A 23,599-nucleotide genomic window follows, 5' to 3' on the forward strand; every position below is an offset into this window, starting at 1 on the left:
AGGCCTAAAAAAACAACGGCGAGTGCTTCCAACTGCAATTAGAAATCAAATTATATGCTTTCTGGGCTTTGACATGCTGGACAGGCTATACCCCCCTGATTCTTGAGTACTAAAACAGACAAAACAGGCTATCGAACTGACATAAAATAAGAATTAATCTACTAAATATGTTCAGAGATAGTCACCTAAATTTGGTTTCAACACTCTGCTTCTTTCATTTACTCACAAATGTGTTTTTTTTCCACCCGTCAGCCAATATCACTGTGGGATATTACATTAATATTTCAAATACTTAATTTGAATACAGACAAATCTAGAATTCACTTCAGTGAATGAATACATCAATGTTACCGAAAGGTTTCAAACACATTTTCAGCTTAGATAAAAGAAATAAAAGAAAGTTATATTTAAAATAATAAAACAAAAACTATATAACCCACCCACAATGTCTGTATGACCTTGTTCATCTCAAAATAATAAAAAATAAATATCAAAATAAGACCTTCAGGAAGAGGGATGACTTTGATACTGCCAGATTTAATAAAAATAATCATGCATCTGTCAGTCTCACAAAAGTAGGGGACACATCCTGTGAAAACCGAAAAGATGAAGTATAATACTAAGATGAATCTTATGTCAGGCATATAGTAGCTTCTTTCTTTCATTTTTTTTATATATATTTCTTATATTTTTAATCTAAACTTTTCTATAAAATTTACGCATATATTTGAAGTATTAAGTTATGGTCTTGGGGGAAGCGAAAAACTACAACAACAACAACAACAATATAATTATAATTAAATGAAAGAATAAATAAAAGAACATTCTAGTAAATGCAAAATATCTCTATTTTCAAAACTAATAACAGATACATTTGTTTTGTCCCAAGTCTCAAGAATCAGTGATTTATTGAAAATGACTGCAGAGCTGGCTTTTTTATTGTATAGCTGAAGTAATCTGAGAAAAGTCAAGTGCTTGATTAATAGGGGAGAAGCTGAAATCAGTCTCGGGTGAGAAACAAGTTATCACCAGCAATAATCAACAGCACTGTAAAATAATCAGTATTGATTCACTGCCCCTTGAGAGTGAGACATTGAACCAGCAAACCATAATTTGTATGTGAGACAGTGTAGGTGTCTGGGACGCGGTGTACGTGAGTGTAGGAAGTGCTTGTGTGCCAGAAAGCACATTACTGCCAAATGCCACATTTGAAGCTTTAAATAGCTGTTTGTCATCAGTTTTGGAAACAATTTTGATTTTGGTTTAACTACAAAGATTCAACAATTCCATCAATGAAATGACTTGACCACTGTTGTTTTCTTTCCTAGATTGGATGTGGGTGAATAACCAGAGTTCTTTGGTCTGTTTTACCATCAGGTCACATTAGCAAAATTTAGGTGAGTTTTTGCATGCAAATATGGTCCAATTTCGATTGTCAACAGCATACTGAAGTCCCTTTAAACCAAGCAGCTTTCAGTCAGTCAGCGCTGCCAATTTGTTTGACCAACCTGAACATGAGTGAAATCTACATAAGGAACTTTTTCCCTCACACAAAATACCCGATCACGCTGATTACTATTGAAATGACTGGCTTTTGTGTGCAAGATTTCACTGAGGAACAGTAAATAAGGCATACATCAGCATGTAAATTAGCTTTAAAGCTAACAGACGTACTATCAGACGTGCTAAAAGCCACAAAACTCCAAAATTATTTGAGAAAGTCTTTAAAGAATTAGTTCACTCCTGAATTAAAAGTTCCTGATCATTTTCTTACCTCCATGTCATCCAAGATGTTCATGTCTTTCTTTCTTCAGTCAAAAATGAATAAAAATTCTATACTTTTTAACGACAAATGCTCATCTTGCACTAGCTCTGTGATGCATCTATGACAATAAATGATAAGTGATAAGTCGGTTTAGGGGAACTCGTAAAATACATCAAATTTAGCAAAAATTCTATGAATTTGTACGAGTGAGGTTGTAAAAATTTGAACAACCTCACTCGTATGATTTTGAATGATTTGTCTAGACCCCAGTGATGGGTAGATTTAGGGGAACTCGTAAAATGTAGCAAAAATGTTATGAATTCGTACAAGTGAGGTCGTAAAAATTCGTACAACCTCATTTGTATGATTTTGTACAATTTGTCTAGACCCCAATGAAGGGTAAGTTCAGGGGAACCGGAATATACGTAAAATTTATCAAAAATTTTTGAATTTGTAGGAGGGAGGTTGTAAAATTTTGTAAAATTTGTTGATTTGTTCTAGACCCGAGTGATGGGTAGGTTTAAGGTTTAAAATACGTACAATTGCGCAAAACATTTATATAGCTATACGAGTGAGGCCATACAAATTGGTACAACCTCACTCGTATGATTTTGTATGATTTTTTTCTAGACCCCAGCGGCGGGTAGGTTTAGGGGAACTGGTAAAAAACGTAAAATTTAGCAAAAATTGTAATGTTGCTGTTTGAGTGAGGTTGTATAAATTGGTACCACCTCACTCGTATGATTTTGTATGATTTGTTGTAGACCCCAGTGGCAGGTAGGTTTAGGGGAACTCGTAAAATACGTAAGATTTAGCGAAAATGTTATGAACTCATATGAGTGAGTTTGTGCAAATTCATGCGACCTCACTTGTATGATTTTGTATATTTTGTATGATTTATCTAGACCCCAGTGACAGGTAGAATTAAGGGAACTCATAAAATATGTAAGATTTAGCAAAAATTGTATGAATTTGTACAAGTGAGGTTGTTCAAATTCATGCAACCTCATTTGTATGATTGTGTATGATTTGTCTAGACCCCAGTGACAGGTAGGTTTAGGGGAACTCGTAAAATACGTAAAATTTTGCAAAAATTGCATAAAAATAGCATAAAACTCTTTATTTTCTTCTCTAACTTCAAAATGTGGGTGACTTTCTTTGCATGTTTGCTTTGTAAACCTACGTCATGTGTGACCTTTCCAATGTTATTGTGAAGCTTGTGCAAGATGAGCTTGTGCATTTGTGGTTAAAAAGCGTCCAAATCTTGATTATTTTTAGAAAATGACCAATCTTTACGCTAGATAAGACCCTTATTCCTTGGCTAGGATTGTGTAGAGAGCTTTGAAGTTGCATTCAAACTGCAATTTGGACCTTCAACCCTTTGATCCCATTGAAGTCCACTAAATGGAGAAAAATCCTGCAATGTTTACCTCAAAAAACAAATTTCATTTCCACTGAAGAAAGAAAGACATGAACGTCTTGCTGAGTAAATTACAAGGCAATTTTAATTCTGGAGTGAACTAATCCTTTAAGTGTGCTGGTTTGTGAATTTTAGATGTGTGTGTGTTTGTTAAAGCGTGTTATGCAACAGTCCTTGTACAGAACGCAGGATATAAATATACTGAGCACACAGGTAGTGCGTATGCATGTTTGTACACTACTGTAATTATGTGTCAGAGACTATTTTTACCCACAGTGCTTTTCAGCACAGCAAAGGTCGTAGAAAGCAGAAACAGCTTGTTCTTCAGCGTGACTCAGCGCTTTGAGACAGCCGAGGAGTGAATTATAAAACTGCTAAGAAGGGCAGGATGGACTAATCAACCAATTAAGAAGCCTTTCCATATTTTGAGGTGAGAAAAAAAAACACAAAACTCAAAAACATTCAAAAGCCTCCTTACCTGCCCCTCCTCTCTGCACGACCAACGTAGCCTCCGCCCCAACAGGACACTCTTTTAGCAGCTCCACCACCTGTGTGTGTGACAGCGCTAGCGCGGGTTGCTGGTTAATTTCCACAATCAGATCGCCCTCGCACAGCCCCGGGCATCCCTGTGCCTCCAGAATCTGCTTCACCCGCTGTCCTCCATTACTGTCTGCTATGGTGAATCCAAACCCATCCGCCCCTTTCACCATGGTAACCGTTAACAGCTCTCCTCCGGCCGCTCCTGACGATGCCATCGAGACGCTATCCTCCAGCGGTCCGGCGTCCAGGTGGGTGTCTCCAGGGTGAGGCTGCACCAACGCCGCTTGGATTGGGTCGACGAAACGAGCAGTGCGGGAGATGTACTCCATGTAGCTGTCGTAGCTATTCCGTCCGTTTACCAGCAGAGGGCGATCAATTAAGCCGAGGGGGGACAGTAAAGTGTTGGCTGCGTCCTCTGGGTCATACGGAAGAGGGTAACCCCTGCAAAGGACGAGGGTTACGCTTTGTCCGATTGGCACCGACTGGAAAAGCTTCACCACGTCAGCGTGGGTGGTGCCAAGGACGCAGACGTCATTAATGTAGACGATCACGTCTCCTGGAAAACAATTAAACACAAAGATATATTAGGATATGTTAACTTTGGTAGGTATCAGGGGCGCTTCCTCCGAGGAGGCAAGGGAGGCAGTGTCTCCTCAAAAAATTGTATGAAAAAAAATTCTAGTACAAAATAAAACAATGCCAACATTACAAAATATAACATTGTAAAGTGTATAAATCACTTGGTTTTCTAAAGAAACATTGATAAACAGTGACAGCAGGAGTCCACGTCTCTCTCGCCTCCCCTGAGCCCAATGAGTTTTAACAGACCCCTAAAGCTTGCGGTGGGTTTGGTGGGGGGTAATTGGGAATGAATGGTGGAAAGTCACATCAGAGAAGGCAAAGCCTCCATTGCGATATGATTGGATATGACTGGTTATGTTCTGCTGTGATTGGTTCACGCGATAGATGCACCTAATGTCCGCGAATCTCTGAATGAACAATATAATGGTGTTAATGGAAAGACCAATTTAAAAAAGTAAGCAAACAACTCACACGCTTAGATATATCCAATTTGTTACATCAAAATAAGACTTTAGTGAGTAATCGGCTTGGTGAAATTTAAAGTAAATCTCTGTGTCTGTGACCAATATTTACAGAGCTTTGATGACTGATGATCTGAAAAATTAAAAAATGTAACTATTAAAAAGAATAACTCAACATAAGTTATTAACATACCGTTTAAATTGTTATTGCCTTGAGCTATTATTTAGGAATAAATGTAAAATGCTTAAAAACACTAACTTGATGAAATGCATACTTGGCTTTAATAAATATAATTGACTACACTGTTAATGTAAAAATATAAAATAAAATCTAATATATATTTATACAGACAAGAAACCCAGGCTGATTTTAAAAAATAGGCCCAATTACCTTTATTATGCCTTTTTAGAAAGTATCACATTCCCAGAATGCACTGCAATGAGCACAGTGATAAAATAAATCCAAGATGGTGAACAAGTAAAAAAAAAGGTCAGTTCTTGTCATCGGATGCCCATTTTCCACAAGTTCTTAATGAAAAGTCTATAATATACTTTGGTTAAAATTTCTTAATAGTAGTGTAAAAAAAACACCCTTTTACCTTGTCAAAATCAGCTCTGCAAAAAAAAAAAAAAAAAAAAAACTCATTCTATTGCATGTTCCTTTAAAAGCTAATGAGCTCTACTCCAAGGATCAGTGCTTTATTTTCAAAAACTTAAGTAACGTTCCTCTGTGTCTTCAGCGGATCAGATGTCTTGAGTAAATGAGGACTGTTATGTTCATTATTACATCCAACAACAGAACACCTCAATTGCTCAATCGGAGACATTCTTGTCTTTCTCTGCACTTGAGTCAAACATTGGCGATCGGAGTCGGACTGTTTCAGCTCGGTGAGGGCGGGTCTAAGGTAAGGCGCTCATGTCAATCAACTATCGTGGGAGCGGCCTATGTCTGTGTGTCATCACACCGACAAGAAGCTGAGAATGACCTGATTTTAAAAAGGGGATATTACTTTTAAAGATTAAAAAAATACCACTGGGTGGATTTTTATCATTGTAGGGTGGTTGTGTACACGAAATGTTCAAACAACATGTAAAAGTGAGTTTTGCATCCGATGACCCCTTTAAGAAAAGTACAGATATAATTTAATTAAAAATAATAATTACAAACCAACTATACACACTTTTTTTGTGTATATTTTTGTGCTTATGACTGTTAAGTTGTTAGCTTAGCAACATGCTAATGTCAAACTCTAACAGTTTTGACTATCTGCTTCCTTGCTTGTATGTGTCATGTATTTTTGTGCTTAAGAGAGTGCTAAGTCATTAGCTTAGCAATATGCTAATGCTCAAATATGAAGTTATGCTCTACTATTTGTGTGTGCTGTGTATTATTGTGCTTATGAGAGTACTAAATCATTTTGATCATGAAAACAGCAATCAACTAAAATGCTAGGTTCCATAATTTGGAACTGAACCTACTGAGAATAAAAAAAACCTTTTTAGAATGATCTAACAGTCATGTAAGATCCAGCTGGATATACTGAAATTCCAATTTTTAATTGTCCCCCCCCCCCCCCTGTTCTTATCTTGATTCTTATCTCATTGGGACTGTTTAGGATTGGTTCCAACTTATCATTAAATACCATTAGTATTCTATTAAGATTTTTTAACCAGAGGAGTCACATCTCCTGTGTGCTTCACATGAAAAGCACCATTTGTGTGGCTCGCTGCCTTTGTAGAATGTTCCAAATCAATCGTTTTGCCCGACGAAAAAAAAACTGACAGCAAAACAGCTTTAGGTTTTGGAACGGAGCTATTGAGAGGAAAGATACATTTTGCCCAACAAGAACAGTCAGTCTAATCAGGGTGAAAAACTTTCCCCAATTTGCAACAATTTTAGTCATCCAATATTTATTCATGTCGTCTCCCCTGGCAACTGTGACAATTACAGCGCACCAGTTGAAGGGACAATTTGAGGGACCTACTCAATCCTTTTCTCAATCCTGAAGTATCGCCTTGCCTCAGGACTTAATTGTGATCTTCACTTTCCTTTTATCAAGAAGTTTACCAGTCCCTCCAATGTTTGGTCACTCATTTAATTTGCCGGGATGTGAAATCGAGCTTGTGTTAGAGTATGTATCAGGCATAATATAGGCTTTGCTCTCCATCTTTGAATGCTGACAAAGAATTAAATATCAAAAACGCAATTATTATGGAAATGAGATGATGCTCAATATTCCAGCAAATGTGGCAAATGTATTTGTGGGATAAATAAGATCACGGGGTCTCACCCAGTGTGTCTCTTGTGCTACTAGTTTCCTGGAGACATTTCATGCAGTGCCGTACACGTCTATCGATAGGCTTGTCCCCTTTTGACTGTTGTGTGTTGTGTGCAGGAATTTTAATTAATCTCGGTAAATACGTTCGACATTTGCCTAGAGCTTCTGGTGTTCCAATCAATAATTTCACATGCTTCCAGAGAGCAAATGATATCGGTGTGACCTCGCTGTTTCACACCTAGCTTTATGTCAGCAACAATCTAGGCTGAAACTCCACAGGGCAAACCAGATCACTGCACTCCTACAAACTAGACATTATCATCCACTTAAAATTCAAACTTCGAAAATTCTAAATTCAGAAGCTCCCATATTATGTTCTGCTTCCTTATAATATGCCTGTGAATGATGAAACCGGATAATATGAGCCACTAGAACTGTGCTAATAAACTTCAAACTAAAGCTGGGTGACTACCCTGTTGAAAAGGGTTTTGAAGGTTTTGATGCTGGTATGCTGGTTTAAGCTGGTCCCTTTGCTGGTCTTTAGCTTGTTTATACTGGTCCTTTGTCATTCCAAACAAGTAAGACCTTTGTTCATCTTCAGAACACAAATAAAGATATTTCTGATGAAAACCGATAGCTTTCTGACCCTGCATAGTCAGCAACGCAACTTCCATGTTCAAGGCCCAGAAAGGTAGTAAGGAATCGAAATCGAAAAAATCAACCTGATCTCATGACGTAACATACCTGTCGAAACTTCTTCACAAGGCACGAAATACATACCAAAAAGTACATATCACTAACGTAACAAGCTTATTTGGTAGCTCTGCCAGCAGAGAATTGGACTTAGGACGCGGAATCTTTGAGTACGAATCCCGTAAAAACATGATGAATGGAGCTGAAAGATGAGAGATAGAAAAACAAGCTAAAACGGCAAGCGTACGGTTGTTTCTTTAGGCCACATTTGCTTTTGTTCATGCGTCTCCAGTAGGTTTAGGTATAGAGCAGATGGTACATTATTTTAAAACGTCACGGAGCATTAGAGTTATAGCGCCGCTTGACGGACATTTCAATTTAGAACTGCGGTGACACATACAAAGCCAACGTCACATAAAACAAACCATATGTACGTTCATCTGTTCTGGGGAAAAAACTGAACACTTTGTAAGCGCCAACCAGTGGACATTTCACATCGACTATGTCACGAACCGTACATGGCGGTATGCATTTTGCGTCTCGCGAAAACGTTCCCACAGGTATGTTTTCGTGGATAAAATAGTCCATGTAACATCAGTGGTTCAACCGTAATGTTATGAAGATACAAGAATATTTTGGTGTGCAAGAGACGTGTGTGTAAGAGATCATGTGTGAATAGGACATTTTTAAAAATACCGGGTAGTTGTAGGTTAGTTGTAACATTACCAGTAAATTGCTGTAATTATGCTGTGTGTGAACGCGGAATGAAGATTACCGGTATGAGCACGTAGAACGCGCTGACGAATAAAGTCTACTTTGGTTCAAATTGGCCAATCATAGCATTCTTGTGGAGATGACGTGATCACTCTGAGCTGTTTACAAAGCTCCGCTGCTTTTTTAAATTAGTTTTTCTATGTAAATATGCACTTGATGGATATCTTTGACCATTGTGCCTCGTCTCGCAGCTGTTTCAAGTGTTGCGTTCGAGACCCAGCTGTAACGTGTGGTTTGGGTTTTGTTTTGGGTTTTTATAATGTTCATGTTTTCATGTCTTTTATTTTGTATTTGATTCATGCTGTTAGTGTCTTGCTTCCCTTTCTCTCGTATATTCCTGCTATTGGTTTCTCTGTTCTATGTGTCATGCTATCATTGGCTTGTCTTGCCATGTGGTTCTCTGTTCTGTTTGTTCATTGTTTGCTAGAGTCTTGTGCCTTGTTTCTCATTGGTTGGTTTGTGTCATGTGACCCTCATTGTTTGGTATAAGTAGCCCTCATGTTGCCATTGTTCCTTTTTGTGTATTAATGCTGTAGTCTGCTGTTGGTGAGTGTTTCAAGTCTGTTCTATGCCAAGTCTGTGTCAAGTCAAGTCAAGTCTTTGTTTATGTTTGGATTATGGATTTCACGTCATTTTAAATAAACTGCACTCGGGTTCCAACTTCAACTCAGCTTCAGTGGACTCATTACACCAGCCTGCATTTGGATACTATTATGCACATCTCTGGTTTATATTCATACTTTGGATAAATTGGATAGATAGTGAAACTAAAGCATTTCTGCTGACATCACAGAATATACCTGCATTTTGGTGCTGTTGTGTGAATGGTCTCTTACCGTTAAAAATCCAGAACGCCATTTCCTGTGTGAACAGCATACTTCTGAATTTACCAGTCATACTGTTAATTTTAGGGCAATTTAATAATGTCCTTACTAACTTTCTGGGCCTTGAATGTGTCATTTGTGTTGCTGTCTATTCAGAACCAGAAAGCTCTCGGATTTCATCAAAAATATCTTAATTTTTGTTATGAAGATGAACAAAGGTCTTACTGGTTTGTAACAACACAAGGGTGAGTAATTAATGACATAATTTTGACTTTTTTTTAAAAAAAACTATAAACTCTGCAGCTGAACTACAGTCTTATTCTGAAGAGAAAGAGGGGCTTTGTAAAACTAATGACAGTGAGACAACATAAGAGCTGCTCTGGGAGCAAACGTCTGAGACATCTTATGTCTGTGCATGCATGGAAACCCAGAGGAGCGCTGTTCTGTGACTGGCATTCTAAACAAACACAATCAATACACAATCCTCCAAACAACGCTGCTGAGCCACAATAGACTTTCTATACAAATGAAGCTCTAAACATCAAATGCAGAGATCCTCCAGCAGGCGTATGACTTGTGTGCTTCCTGTCCCTGAGCAGCACACTGGTGCACCTGATTCAACTCATTATCTGCTTGTTAAGTTCTTTATGAGAGGACTCAGGCACAGCTGTGAGGGGCAGTGTAAACATCAGCGCCGCAGAAGCATCTATAGTGGGCGTGGATGGGGCGGATGGCAGGGCTCTAAGATGCAGGAAGTGAAGCATGTCACGCAGCAAATCCCAGCACTCTGCATGGTAGTTTTAATTTATCAAGGAAGCACTTAGTCAGGGGGACAGGAGAGAGGAAGACATGGCACGTTTAAGTCACATTAAAACGATAGAGTTCACCCTAAAATGAAAATTCTGTCATTAATTATATCTTTGTTCATCTTCAGAACACAAATTAAGATATTTTTGATGAAATCCAAAAGGGTCATTCCGTGTCAACTCAACCAGAGGTACTGAGTCAAGTTACAGGGGGTTAAAAATGACTTCAGAAAGATGGCAGCATCGTTATCTTATTTTTACAGAGATATTGGTAGTTCTATTAGTAAAATCTGTTGACTTTAGCAATCTTTTTTGCATTATGTGCCAGTGGTTACCATTCAAAAATTGGCAAACAGCACTTTTCAAGTTTTCCTCCAAAGTTTGCATGCCTGTAACTCAAGAATTATTAAATATATCGTAATGCCCTTTTAGATATTGGGTCTCAACAAACTTTCCTTTTGGCATCTTTATTTCTAATGCCCTCTGAGATTTGGTTCCAGAGATATTAAAATTGAAATATGGCTTTAAGAGTAAATTGTAAAAATGTACACAACTTCAGTGGTCAAAAACCAAATGTGGGTCAGTTTGCAAAAATATGATACTTATTTTCTTTAAAAGAGGAATATCTGAAAAACAAATAATGTTAAAAACTAGAGATGTATCTTGTTTCTTTCTGTCAAGACAACTGCATTGAACATAGCAGTCTGAGTGCCATAAATATTCTTTTTCCAAACATGATACAGTTCTAATTTCTACATTATTTCTTCTTCAGATTTTTTTTTTTTAATTAAGTATCAGCTGTACACAAAGTGACCAACATTTGGTTTTTGACCACTGAAAATGGGTAATAGTTAACAATCTGGACATGGAGCCTCATTGAGATGCCCATATTTCTGGGACTGAACGATGTTAATACTTCTTGAGTTATAGGAACGCAAACTATGGAAAAAGAATATTTATGGCACAGACTGGTATGTTCAATGCAATTGTCTTGACAGAAAGAAACAAGGTACATCTGTAGTTTTAACATTATTTGTTCTTCAGACATTCCTCTTTAAAATAAAAAAGTATCATATTTTTGCAAACTGACCCACATTTGGTTTTTGACCATGGAAAATGTGTACATTTTAACAATTTACTCCTGGAGCCATATTGAAATTTTAATATCTCTTGAACCGAATCTCATAGGGCATTAAAAATAAAGACACTAAAAGGAAAGTTTGTTAAGAGGCAATATTTAAAATGGCATTCAAATATCTTTAACACTTCTTGAGTTACAGGCATGCAAACTTTGGAAAAAACTTAAAGTGCTGTTTCCCCATTTTTGAATGGTCACCACTGGCACATAATGCAACAAAGATTGCTAAAGTCAACAGATTCTACTAATAGAAATACCAATCTCTGTGTAAAAATAAGAATGATGCCGTCATCTTCTCTAAAGAGAAACTTGACTCCAAATCTAAGGTAATAATTGCCATTTTGACCTCCCTCTACAAAATAGTGGATTACTCAGTAAGTATTCATTATTCATCCATGACATTTAATATTTTGGCTTTTATCACTATACATGTCTATCTTTTCTTCAGAAAAAAATTTAAGCTGGGAAAGTTTTTTATTTTTTTATTTTATTTATTATTTGACACAGAATGACCCAAAAGCTTTCTGACCCTGTATAGAAAGCAATACAACTACCATGGTCAAGGCCCAGAAAGGTAGTAAGAACACTGTTAAAATAGTCCATGTGACATCAGTGGTTCAACTATAATTTTATGAAGCTATGAGAATACTTTTTGTATGCAAAGAATAAAAAAATAACGTCTCAGGTTACGTAGGTAACCCTAGTTCCCTGAGGACAGGGAACGAGACGCTGCGTCCTGGTTCAGGACACTATGGGAACTGCCTTCAGCATGACCGGTTCTGAAACAAGGTATAGAATAACGACAGTGAACTTGACACTGGCCGGCGCCAGCCTATGACATCATCAACAGGCGCCTGCTAGTATAAAAGCAGGTGCCTGAGAGCACATTACCATCTTTTTGTCTGACGGAGGTATGTGCAGGGCCCGAGGCATGGCCCCGAGACGCAGCGTCTCGTTCCCTGTCCTCAGGGAACTAGGGTTACCTACGTAACCTGAGACGTTCCCTTCCGGAGGGAACTCTACGCTGCGTCCTGGTTCAGGACACTATGGGAACGCTTATACCAACGCCGCCATGCCGAGGGATAAGTGATCAAACTGACTGAATGAGGAGTCAAGAAGGAACATCACCCCTGCTTCAGCGAGAGTCGCTGGGGCCCAGCCTGTCACGGCTAGCTCGGCTACCTGTGCACGTAACTCTCAAGCGTGGAGGCCTAGAGGAAGCCTACTACACTTAGCTCTCTAAGTGATGGAGCTCATAAACGCCCTGACCGTAAGGGGGCGGAGTTTAGGGAATAAAGGTCTCAACAGAGTGAAAGTCTGCTCTAGGGACCTCACAACATTCAGTGCAGTATAGGTGCTATACTCAACACTGGGGGTATTCAGTGAGGCTGAATAGCCTGTGCAACCAGAACTACCTGAGTGGAGCTTCTGCTCAGAGGGAATCTACAGAGTGGAGGTCTCATGACCTAACTACACTTGACACTGACGATGGTTCTGTGAGGCTGAGTAGCCTGTGCAACAGGCCTGTCTAGGTGGAGATTTTCTGAGGAGTGGAGGCTTCGACGAAAGGAAGCCTGGCAACACTCTGCGCCTTCCAGAGAGCAACTCTAAGAATGGAGGTGCCGTGGCACCTCTACACTCAAAACCTGGAGGTAGTCAGTGAGGCTGAGTAGTGACTGCTTCAAAGGAAGCCAAAAAAGCACTCTGTGTCTTGCAAAGGAAAACTCTAAGAGTGGGGATCTCGTGACCCATCTACACTTCAACACTGAGGGTAGTCAGTGAGGCTGAATAGCCTGTGCAGCAGAACTACCTGAGTGGAGTTTCTGCAAAGTGGCGGCTTTGGTAAGAAGAAGCCTGGTACCATTCTGCACCCAGCAGAGGACGACTTTAAGGATGGAGGTCTGTGACCTATCTACACCCAATACTAGAGGTAGTCCGCGAGGCTGAATAGCCTGTGCAGTTGGACTGCCTATTTCTAGTGAATCTCTGGAGGCAACGAAGGACTCTGAGTGAGTCTGGAGAGTGGAGGCTTCTGAGAAGAAGCCTAACAACACCTCATAGAAGGGAGACTCTAATAGTGGAGGTCTGATGACCTAACTACACTTCAACACTGATGGTAATCAGCGAGGCTGAGTAGCCTATGCGACAGTACCTAGTGGAGTCTGGTGGCAGTGTTCTGCGAGCAGCAGAAGGACTCTAAGAGTGGGGGTCCCATGACCTACTACACTTCAACACTGCAGGTGTTCATCGAGGCTGAATAGCCTATGTGACAGTACTACCTGAGTGGAGTCTGGAGAGTGGAGGCTTTCAAGAGAGGGAGCCTGACACACCTCCGTGCTTAGCAAAGAAGAACTCTGAGAGTGGAGGTCTCATGACCTATCTACACTCTAACCCTGAAGGTAATCCGCGAGGCTGAATAGCCTGTGCGACAGAATTACCTTAGTTTTTGGAGCTCTTCTGGAGAGTGGAGGCCTGAAGAAGCGTCGACACTCAATCCTGCTAGCAGTGCTATCTGGATTGGAGTTGAAAAAACTAAAAAGGTTTTGTACGAAACCAACTCAAACAATGGGACGGAGGTTTTAACTGCGTGACCCACACCGTGAAGGATTTAGAAAAGGACCCGCCAGTGGGGGAAGACCTTTACCACCAACGTGGATTTGAGGAAAATGCGTGAGCGCATTTACCACACATGTGGATTTTAAGGAGTGCTCAAGGACTTGCGTGAGTAAACACCACCAATGTGGTTTTAAGTAGGTGCCCAGAGCATAGCGAGAGGGTCACCAGACTGCAGTCTCTAGGCGATAGCAGAGCCTGAAAGCGGAGCTTCTGGAGAGGGGAGGCTTCAGCAGAAAGACTCTCTAAAGCGAGAGGAGGCCTACGACGCTCTCCCTAGGGAAACTCTTCAGAGTGGAGGCCTCAAGTGAAACGCTCTAGGCGAGGGGAGGCCTGACTACACTCGACGCTCAAGAAAATGGCAGATACTCACAGTAGAGCAAATAATGAAAAATTCTCATTTATCACCTAGCTCTGTGTAGTGGAGGCTCCGAGACTGCATCTCTAAGGAGAGAAGCCTACAACACTAGTTTTTGGTGAGTGGAAGACTGCACTCCCCCAAAAAATAGTCAGCGAGGCACTCATGGGCCTGCTAGCTGCTATAACTGTGAGAGTGAAGGTCTCAGTACTGTTGGCTGTGACAGAGGGGAGACCTATTACACTGTGCTTATCAAAGGAGTTGAAAAAACTTAAGGGTTTTGGAACCAACTCGAAAATGGGCACGGAGGATTATCCTGCGTGGTCCAACCCGTGAGGGATTTTAAAGAAGGACCCTGCCTTTACGGGAGGGATCCTTACCATAAATATGGATTTTAGTAAAGTGCCTAGTAGTGCACTTACCACTCGTGTGGATTTTAGGGAATGCTCAAAACAATTTGCGTGAGCAGACACCACTAACGTGGTTTTGAGAAGGTGCTCTAAACATTTCGCGAGGAAGACACCTGTATCATTCCCGGGCGATAGCAAAACCCGGAAGCGGAGCTTTCAGTGAGGGAGGCTTTAATGGTTACAAGCTCTCTCGAGCGTAACAAGCCTGACGACGCTCAGCTGAGGAAGCTCTATCAAGTGGAGGCCTTGGTATACACGCCCTCTCGAGGAAGGGAGGCCTACCTACACTCAACGCTTGTAGTGACAGGTCCACGAAAAGGGCTCACAAGCTGCCTTAGTCTTGTGTTTTCGGCCTGCATTTCTGGAAAGTGGAGGCTTAACAGAAATACCTCACATAGAGGGAGCCTGGCAACACTCAACCCAGTAAAAAAGCTCTCATGAATGGAGGTCTAAGAATGACCTGGCTACATTCAGCGCTAAGAAGTATTATCTTTATATGTCTCTCTTTACAGAGGACTTCACAGAGAGGAGGCCTTCTAGGCCTGCTACACTCAATTCTGGCGGATTGGGTCACAATACCAGAAAGTAATTTGGCGAGGCCCAGAATGGGGCCTAACAGCCAAATATATAAGATTTCTACTTCAAAGCGGGGCTTTTTAAAGAGAGCGGAGGCTTCAGTAAAACATCTCTCTCTCAGAGAGGGAGCCTTGACGACGCTCTATTCACCCTAACACACAAACTCCTAGGAGTGGAGGTCTCACATATGTGTATATGAAAATACACAGGGAAGGTACCTGACTACACTCATGCAAAAAGAGTATTACTCTTAGCAGGGTTTGAGTGAGCGGAGGCTTCAGCAGAGCGATTTTTTCGCTTGAAGCAGCTTGACAACGCTCAAGAGGGTTTTTTATTACATATTCTCGTATGTATATGTTGGATCATGTCTATACCAAGCTTACTCTAGCGGAGGTTTCAAACCTGGCAACGCTTAACCCAAGAGGGGATTTCTACGAGTGGGGGTCTCTACACCCTGTTTCTTTTAAAACGAGGGGAGACCTAGCTACACTCGATACTTGGTGGCAGTAGAACTCAAGAGGAGCTCGAAAACTGCAATAGCAATCACCCAAGCGGAGCTGGTAGACATGAAAACATACACTTATACATATTTGAATATTTTTATTAAAGTGTTTTCTTTACTGTTCACATACCGGGCCATCAGATTGAGTATCCATCTCATCATTGGCCCAGCCCCAGAATCTTTGCGAGGGGAAAAAGAAGGGGCAGGTAGCCGAACGGACGTGAGGGGAACCAGAGAGGAGACTCTAGGTGCCCGATCCAGGCCTGCCGCCACGCCGGCGCTGGATCGTCTCCCTTAGATCCCCTCTCCTATGCCACGCATCACGCCTCCTCTGGGACCGACTCCTCCCGGGGGGAGGGCCCCGAGTGGCCACACTGGCGACCTGGCCTCGTCTCTGGCCCTTGGACCAGGACGGGCCTGGTTTTCCCCGGTGTTCAGGTGGGGGCGTGGACCGGCGAGGGATGCATGATTTAAAAGCCGCCGAGCGCGCCTTCGCCTCTCTGAACTTCTCGGCCACCGCCTCGACGGATGTGCCGAACAGTTCAGATGGCGAAACCGGCGCATCAAGGAGAAAGTGTTTCTCTTTTTCCCCGATGTCCGCCAGGTTCACCCACAGATGTCTCTCCGTGGTGTGGCGCAGCTCAGCCACCACCTCCGGGGAAAGCCCCAGACCTCGGTCCAGATCTTTCAGTAGATCAGCCTGGTACGCCTGCAACACTGCCACCGTGTGCAGAGGAGCACCAGCCTGACCCACTGCCGCATATGCCCTGCCTTTCAACCCAGAATGTTTCTCTCAAAGGCTTGGATGGCAGGGTCGGAGCCTTCAGGGTTGATGTCCTTCCCGCTGAGAGATCGTTCGCAAACGTCTGCTCAATGAGAGGCATCGACACATATCCGCGCCCATGCATTCCCTCGACATCAGCATAATTCACATGCTGATGCCTGTGAATGCAGGCTGAATATGGCCTGTCCCATTCCCTCTCGATCTCTTATGCAGATCAGGAAGGAATGGGAGGCTCACGGGAGTTGGCTTGTTATGGCCGGGAAGGAGCCGCTCGTCTAGTCTACCTAGGGCGGCCTCTTCCCCGGTGGGCTTCCACTGAAGGGGTAGCCGCGCGGCCCATAACAGACATCAATTGTTCATATGCGGGGCAGGCAGGCTGCATGGGCTCAGAGAGCTCATCTTGTTCCATTTCAGCCTCCTGCTCGCCCTGGCTTGAAGCCAAAAGAGCACTCGCTGCAGGATCGGAAGATGTGAGAGACAGCACATCTTCCGCTAGCAGCGCGTTTTCGTCTCCGGCTGACGTGCGCGAGAGATTAAACCCTCTCTCCACCTGTGATCCCCGCGATCTCAGCCGCCGGGCAGCCTCAGCCGCCGCGGGACCCGAGCCGCGTGGGGCGGATGGATGTCCCAATTCCCTCGAGAAAAGAGACAAACGAGAACGGAGTTTCTTCAAAGTGAAACTCTCACAATGAACGCGCTCCGCTCCTTCTAGAGCAGAGCGCGCGTGCTTTACACCTAAACACACCAAACAGAGGTCGTGTGCATCATCAGGTGTCAGATTTCTCTGACACGGATCCGCACACTTCCTAAACAGTTTCTCTCTAGGCATCGCTATACTCACTCGTTTAGAACAGAGGACTCTGAAGACAAAAAGATGGTAATGTGCTCTCAGGCACCTGCTTTTATACTAGCAGGCGCCTGTTGATGATGTCATAGGCTGGCGCCGGCCAGTGTCAAGTTCACTGTCGTTATTCTATACCTTGTTTCAGAACCGGTCATGCTGAAGGCAGTTCCCATAGTGTCCTGAACCAGGACGCAGCGTAGAGTTCCCTCCGGAAGGGAACTACCCTTTTCAACAATTTCTTGAATTCCATGTCAGTCTACCTTTCTGGACCTTAAACTTGTTGTGTTGCTTTTCTCTTCAATATTGTAGTTTTTAATCCTTAAAAGCAAAATTTCAGAGTAAATTGGCATACAGATTAACCTCAAAGCTAACACACATGGACTAAAATCAACAAAACTTAAAATTTGATTACATAAGGTCTTTAAAAGTAACATTATGTATGTATGTCCATAAGTGAAGGACATTTGTGTCCACCACAAGACTCAAGCTAAATATCCTCTCCGAGCTCCCTAATCCAGCAAAATTGAATATTTCACATTGGCGTAGACCTGAAGCTCATCCACAGCACTGTCTGAGTGTGTGTGTGACTGCAAAACAGCATAAGTAGGACAAGGAGTCCGGAGGGAGCATGAAGGGTGGAAGAGAAGAGCGGAAAGGAGAGGAAAGGAGCAGAAAGGATAATTTCCACAACTACCAACAACAATAAAACGGCATCATGGGAGACGCATTGACTATGTTCTGAACTCTGCACTGTGGTTCACTCTGAATGTATGAGATATTTCAATGCTGATGTATGTGTGTGTGAGAGTAATGCTGCGGCAGTTATACTCTCACTAGGCTGGACTGGAGTTAAAGGGTTCATAAAGCACCTCTGTGATTAATGGACACGTGCCCTGCTGTGGATGACACACAAAGCCAATAAATACACTAGCTGTGAATGTTCTTAACCCCTGGATGTCCCTAACACACTATCAACCAATAAAATGACAGATTCACTCAGCAGTAGTGTGGGCACAGAGATCGAGAAAGACTGGCCAGCTGGAATCTCTGTTTGAGTGAGAATAGCACATTAGAGCCGTTCAAACATTGAACTGCAAGTGTGTGTTTGTGTGTGTGTGTGTGTGTGTGTGTGTGTGTGTGTGTGTGTGTGTGTGTGTGCGTGTTTGTGTGTGTGTGTGTTTACCTGTAGCCATTTTCCCATCCTGTGCAGCAGGCCCATCTGGTATGACACTTTTGACCTGTAGGAACTCATCTGGTTCGTCACCACCGATGATAGTGAAGCCAAATCCCATGTTGCTTTTCTGCAGGGCTGTAGACAGAAAGCTGCCCTTCAGTTGCGTGGGGTCCCGCGTGAACAGAGGCTTCTCTGCCAGGGTGAAGAAATGCAGATAGAAACATGAGATTGTAATCAAGCAGAAGACATCCACAAATTAATGGGTTGTTTTGTAAAAGCCACTCCAAACCCATCAAAAAGCAGCAGATCACATCACACTGGGGAATTGTGGGTAGAAGGCCAAGCGCTCTGCTTGCAGCCAAACATACAAGAGCAGAGTGGGACATGATGGCTTGTTTTTTGCTCAAACCTCACTTTTGGCTCTTTAAACATACTCCAATGTTACACTCAACAGTGTTTAGCCTTGTCCAGAGCCGTCTCTCGGGACAGCCAAGACTTAAGCAAAAAAAAAGCCAGTAGAAGAACCAGCACAGGCAGAGTGGTTCTTCTGCTCTCTCAGAGCGGAGAAAAGCAGTCTCAAAAACCGTTCTGGAGAAGCCGTTTGGCTCTAACCACACACAAGAGCTTTTGTACTGAAGAGCTGCTTCTTCGAAACTGAAGAGATGTCTACTTCAGTACACAGTATGGAGTTACAAGTTGCCAGCCATAGTCACTCCATCTCACTTTCAAAGTTGAGAGTTTCTTAAGTCTTTTTAACCACCATTTAGGCCAAGTTTAGACCTTTAGCAGTTTCTGCCATGCGTTTGTTGGTACAATAGCTGGTCCAGATACCCTGCTGAAAGACCAGCATGAACTTCCATGCTGATCCATGTTTGTTTGGTGCTGGTTTAGCTGGTGGACAAGAACCAGAAAAACATCTGATACAGCTTGTTGACCATAGTAGCCTTGTTTGTTAACATACATAATTGGGATGCACAAAAGTCGGTAGGTTGTCTAGAACATCTTAAAATCAAGATAAAATGGCATTCACAACTCATTTTACCTCTTACTTTGTAAATAAAAATGAGAGCAGGACTTCTATTGCCGTCTATGCAGGGTCAGAAAGCTCTTGGATTTCATCAAAAATATCTTCATTTGTGTTCTGAAGATGAACAAAGGTCTTCGGGTTTGGAGGGTGAGTAATTAATGACAGAATTTTCATTTTGGATGAACTATGAAAAAAAATCAAGGTAAAAAAATTATACTAGTTGAGTCTTACTCACTAATCAACCCTTGATTAGTTGGATTTCGTTGGTTACTTGGTTTACCATCCCCTAATAGATAAGTAACCTTGTGGAACCAATAGGCATATTTTATAAACCAGCATACCAAACATATGATTACGAGCAGTTATACTGGTCTGTTCAGCAGGGTAGGTGGACTCATGACTATCCTGGAAGTGCAGGCAAAAAGTAAAATACAAAACCAAAAAAAGCCAACAAAAAGTCTTCACTGCTTTAGAAACTGAAAGAATGTTCCTTTGAGGACTATGCAAAAAAAAAGGCCAGGCAAATAGACTCCTGCTGAAGTCCTTTCTTGCACAAGGGGGCACCGTGCTGGCTAGGGACGTACCATGCAGTCCAAACACACCGGCCCGGTACAGGGGGGCCTCGGACAGGTCAGTGAGACTGTGAGAGCGTTCGGGTGCGGGACCCACATATGCCAGTCTGGCCCTGGGTAAGGTGGCAGAGGAGGGGCTCTCCTCCACTGTTACAGAGAAGAAAAACCCTCAACTCAGACAGAAAATCAAGAAATATCACTGAAGAAGATAAGCTAGGCCTACTATGGACATAGAGGGGTTACATTTCCACAAGAGTTCTTGGGTGAATTTAACAACTTGAACATCCTTGTTGAACCTAGAACAAGATTTCAAACAATCTGCTTTTGGGACTAGGTTTAGGGCTGGGATTGGAGCTTCAGCTCACACAGGAAATCGATAAGTGCTATTAAGGGATATAAAGTTGGCCTACCATGGACATAAAAGAGTTACATTCAATGGGAAATCTAGGGTGGTTTTGCCAAGTTGAACATTCATGTTGGTCCTGGAACAATGTTCTTAACAATAGGATTATAGGGTTAAAGGTATAGTTTAACTCAAAAAATGAAAATTACCCCATGAATTACTCACCCTCAAGCCATTCTAGGTGTATATGACTTTCATCTTTGAGACATGTGCAATCAAAGTTATATTAGAGTTAGAATTAAGGTTAGGACCTGTTCCAGGGCAAACAAAGAATATTGAACTTGGCAAACTGTGGTTGTCACAAGGGTTGATCTACTAATGAAGGACAAAGCTTTCCTGTAGATTAAAGAGTTCACTCTACAATTAACATCTGAGAGAATGAGCATGTAGATCAAGCGAATGCTTTCTCAGTCCGCTATGGTCCATTTATGCTAAAATCTGAATATCAGACACTACATGGCCAATGCCATGTGGACACCCACTCTTTGAATAAAAATTCAGCATACATTAACCACAGTATACAGCAGTTCCAATTTTGTAAAGGGTCCTTTTCTGCTTAAGCTTGACCATATATACATGTAAGTCCATATATACATTATTCCTTTATGGCAGAATTTGACTGGCCTGCACAAAGTCCAAACCTAAACGTTATTGGGATGGTACCACCTGATGGTATTTTGAGTTTAAATGGGAGCAAATCCCTATAGACATGGTACAAAATGTAGCGGAAATCCTTCCCAGAACAGTGAGAGCTGTTCTGGTGTGGGCACACAAAAAGCGAACCTCTGGGAACCTTTTCGCAAGACATGAAATACGTACCAGACGCAACAAGCTTGCTCGGTAGCTTAGCCAGCATGGAATTGGACTTAGGAAGTGGAATTCTTGGATACGAATCCTGTGAAAAACATGACTCACGATAAAAGAGCTGAATAAGCTAAAAATGCTAAAGCTAAAATGGTATGCTTGCGATTGCATTTTTACATTACATTCGCTTTTGTTCATACTATTGGGGAGGTTTAGGTGCAGATGGTACGCTATTTTGAAAAGTCAAGGAGCATTAGAGTTATAGCGCCACTCAACGGACATTTCAAGTCAGAACTGCTGTGACGCGTAAAAACCATTGTCACATAAAATGTACCATGTGTACGTTCATCTGTTCTGGGGGAAGAAAAAGAACACTCTTTTAATGCCACCTAGTGGACATTACACATCAATTATCTAACAAATGGTACATGGTGGTACATATTTCAAATCATGTGAAAAATTTCCCAAAAGTACGTTTTCGACATGAGATTACTCACAGAATGTTTTTTTGTGTCACTTATGCAGATAAAAAACATCTCATAATGCTCTTCTCCATTTTCTGATAAAGCTGGACGTGTTAAACAACTATACTGTTTGATGATTGGTTTACTCGACGCATCATGCAATTTTTTTCTACTTGCAGACGCGATTATGAAGTATTTTTAGGGTGTTGCCCAATTTGTGTCATTCACATCACCCAATGTGAATTTGCTTCTATTCACGTCTTTGCATTGACTTTGCATTGCATGTAATCTACTCACATTAATAATTCAGTTCGCTTCTGGTGTGCACACACTATTAGGAAGGACCAATTACTTGTTAATGGCTATGATATTAAATTCCTAGCAGTCACATATGTGGTGTTCAGATGTAATACTTTGGTCATATAGTTAAAGTATGTTAGAGTTTCCACTGAAGGTATCCACCTCTTTCTGAAAGACGGGTTCTTCTCGTTTACGTCATTCTGGCTGAACATACTTTGCCTGTTACCTTCATGTGGGTAACAGCATGACCATGCTGAATGGATTAACTTAAACAGGAATTATTGCAATAAATGCTTCTAACCATAATCAGTCCAAGGTCACAATATAAAAGGAGACACATTCTCAATGGATAATGAGTCTCAAAGAAAACAGGAGGCATTCAGTCTTGGCTCACATAGACTGTACAGGTAGATTTAGAGGATTAGTTTATGCAAAAATGAAAATTCCATCATTATTCACTCCCCCTCATGTCCGTCCAAATCTGAATGACTTTCTTTCTTTCATGGAACACAAAAGGAGAAATTTTGTATAACATACTGGCTGTTTTTCCTCATGCCAGTAGAACGAACGGAGATAAAAGCATTCGCACTTTAAAAAGAATGCAGCTGTACTGTAATTGCCCTTTTCCACTGCATGATAACGGCTTGGTATGGCTCACTTTTGGGGGTGTTTTCACTGTGTACAGTACATAGTACCTGATACTTTTTACGGTACCACCTCAGTTGAAGTTCCAAGAGAGACGTACCGATACTAAAATGTGACGTGTAAACACTGCAAATCACTAATTGGGTACAGAGAATTAGCAATACCAGCATAATTGCGACATATCAAACCCACTAGGTTTAAATAGTCAGCAACAGCCAACACCGTATCATTTGCTCGCATTTGTTTTTTAAACGACTTCCTTTAAATGGCCGTCACACGCAACTTGAGAAAAGAAATGGCTATATTGTGGTCAGTAGACAAGGTGGCGGTGCAACTATAAAGACATTCTATAATCCCACCCACTTTTAAGTGGTACTAAACTGCAGTGGAAAAGCAAACCGAGCCAAAAAAAAGCTGAGCTGCGTCGTGCCAAGTCGTACCACGCAGTGGACAAGCGGCTTATAAGTATAAGAGTTGTCCATATGACTTTCTTTTTCAAACTAGAAGACTAACTTGGCACATTCATTAAAATTCTTGAGAGAACCAGTTATAAACAAATAATTGCTGCCAATAAATCAGATGATCAGGTTAAGAAGAAGCAGTCAGAAAGATTTTTGTTTACAAATCAGACTGATTTGGTTCTCAACTTCAGTTCACTTACTCAAGGATCCAGTCATGGTGGTTAACTATGACTTTTAAAGAAAACTGAAAACAGAAATACTTTTTGATATTTGATGGTGCTTTAAATTCAGTTAACATTCATTGTAACTGCACAAAAAAACACATGAGTTCTTTAAAATGTCTTGTTTTGTGCTCCAAGAAAGTCATTTAGGTTTGAGAA

General features: G+C 41.5%; 1 protein-coding gene across 1 annotated transcript in view; it reads right to left on the reverse strand.

Annotated features, from left to right (window-relative positions):
* The window catches only part of LOC141333766 (membrane-associated guanylate kinase, WW and PDZ domain-containing protein 2-like), a 287,797-nt gene that overhangs the window by 53,832 nt on the left and 210,366 nt on the right, over positions 1–23,599 (reverse strand). The window contains exons 9-11 of the mRNA XM_073838891.1: positions 20,155–20,289; positions 18,553–18,735; positions 3,664–4,281 (exon numbers count right to left, since the gene is read on the reverse strand). Of these exons, the coding sequence (XP_073694992.1) occupies positions 3,664–4,281; positions 18,553–18,735; positions 20,155–20,289 (936 nt within the window). The remainder of the gene's footprint in view (positions 1–3,663; positions 4,282–18,552; positions 18,736–20,154; positions 20,290–23,599) is intronic.

This window comes from Garra rufa, chromosome 4 (genome assembly GCF_049309525.1).
Source record: "Garra rufa chromosome 4, GarRuf1.0, whole genome shotgun sequence".
Classification (NCBI taxonomy): domain Eukaryota; kingdom Metazoa; phylum Chordata; class Actinopteri; order Cypriniformes; family Cyprinidae; genus Garra; species Garra rufa.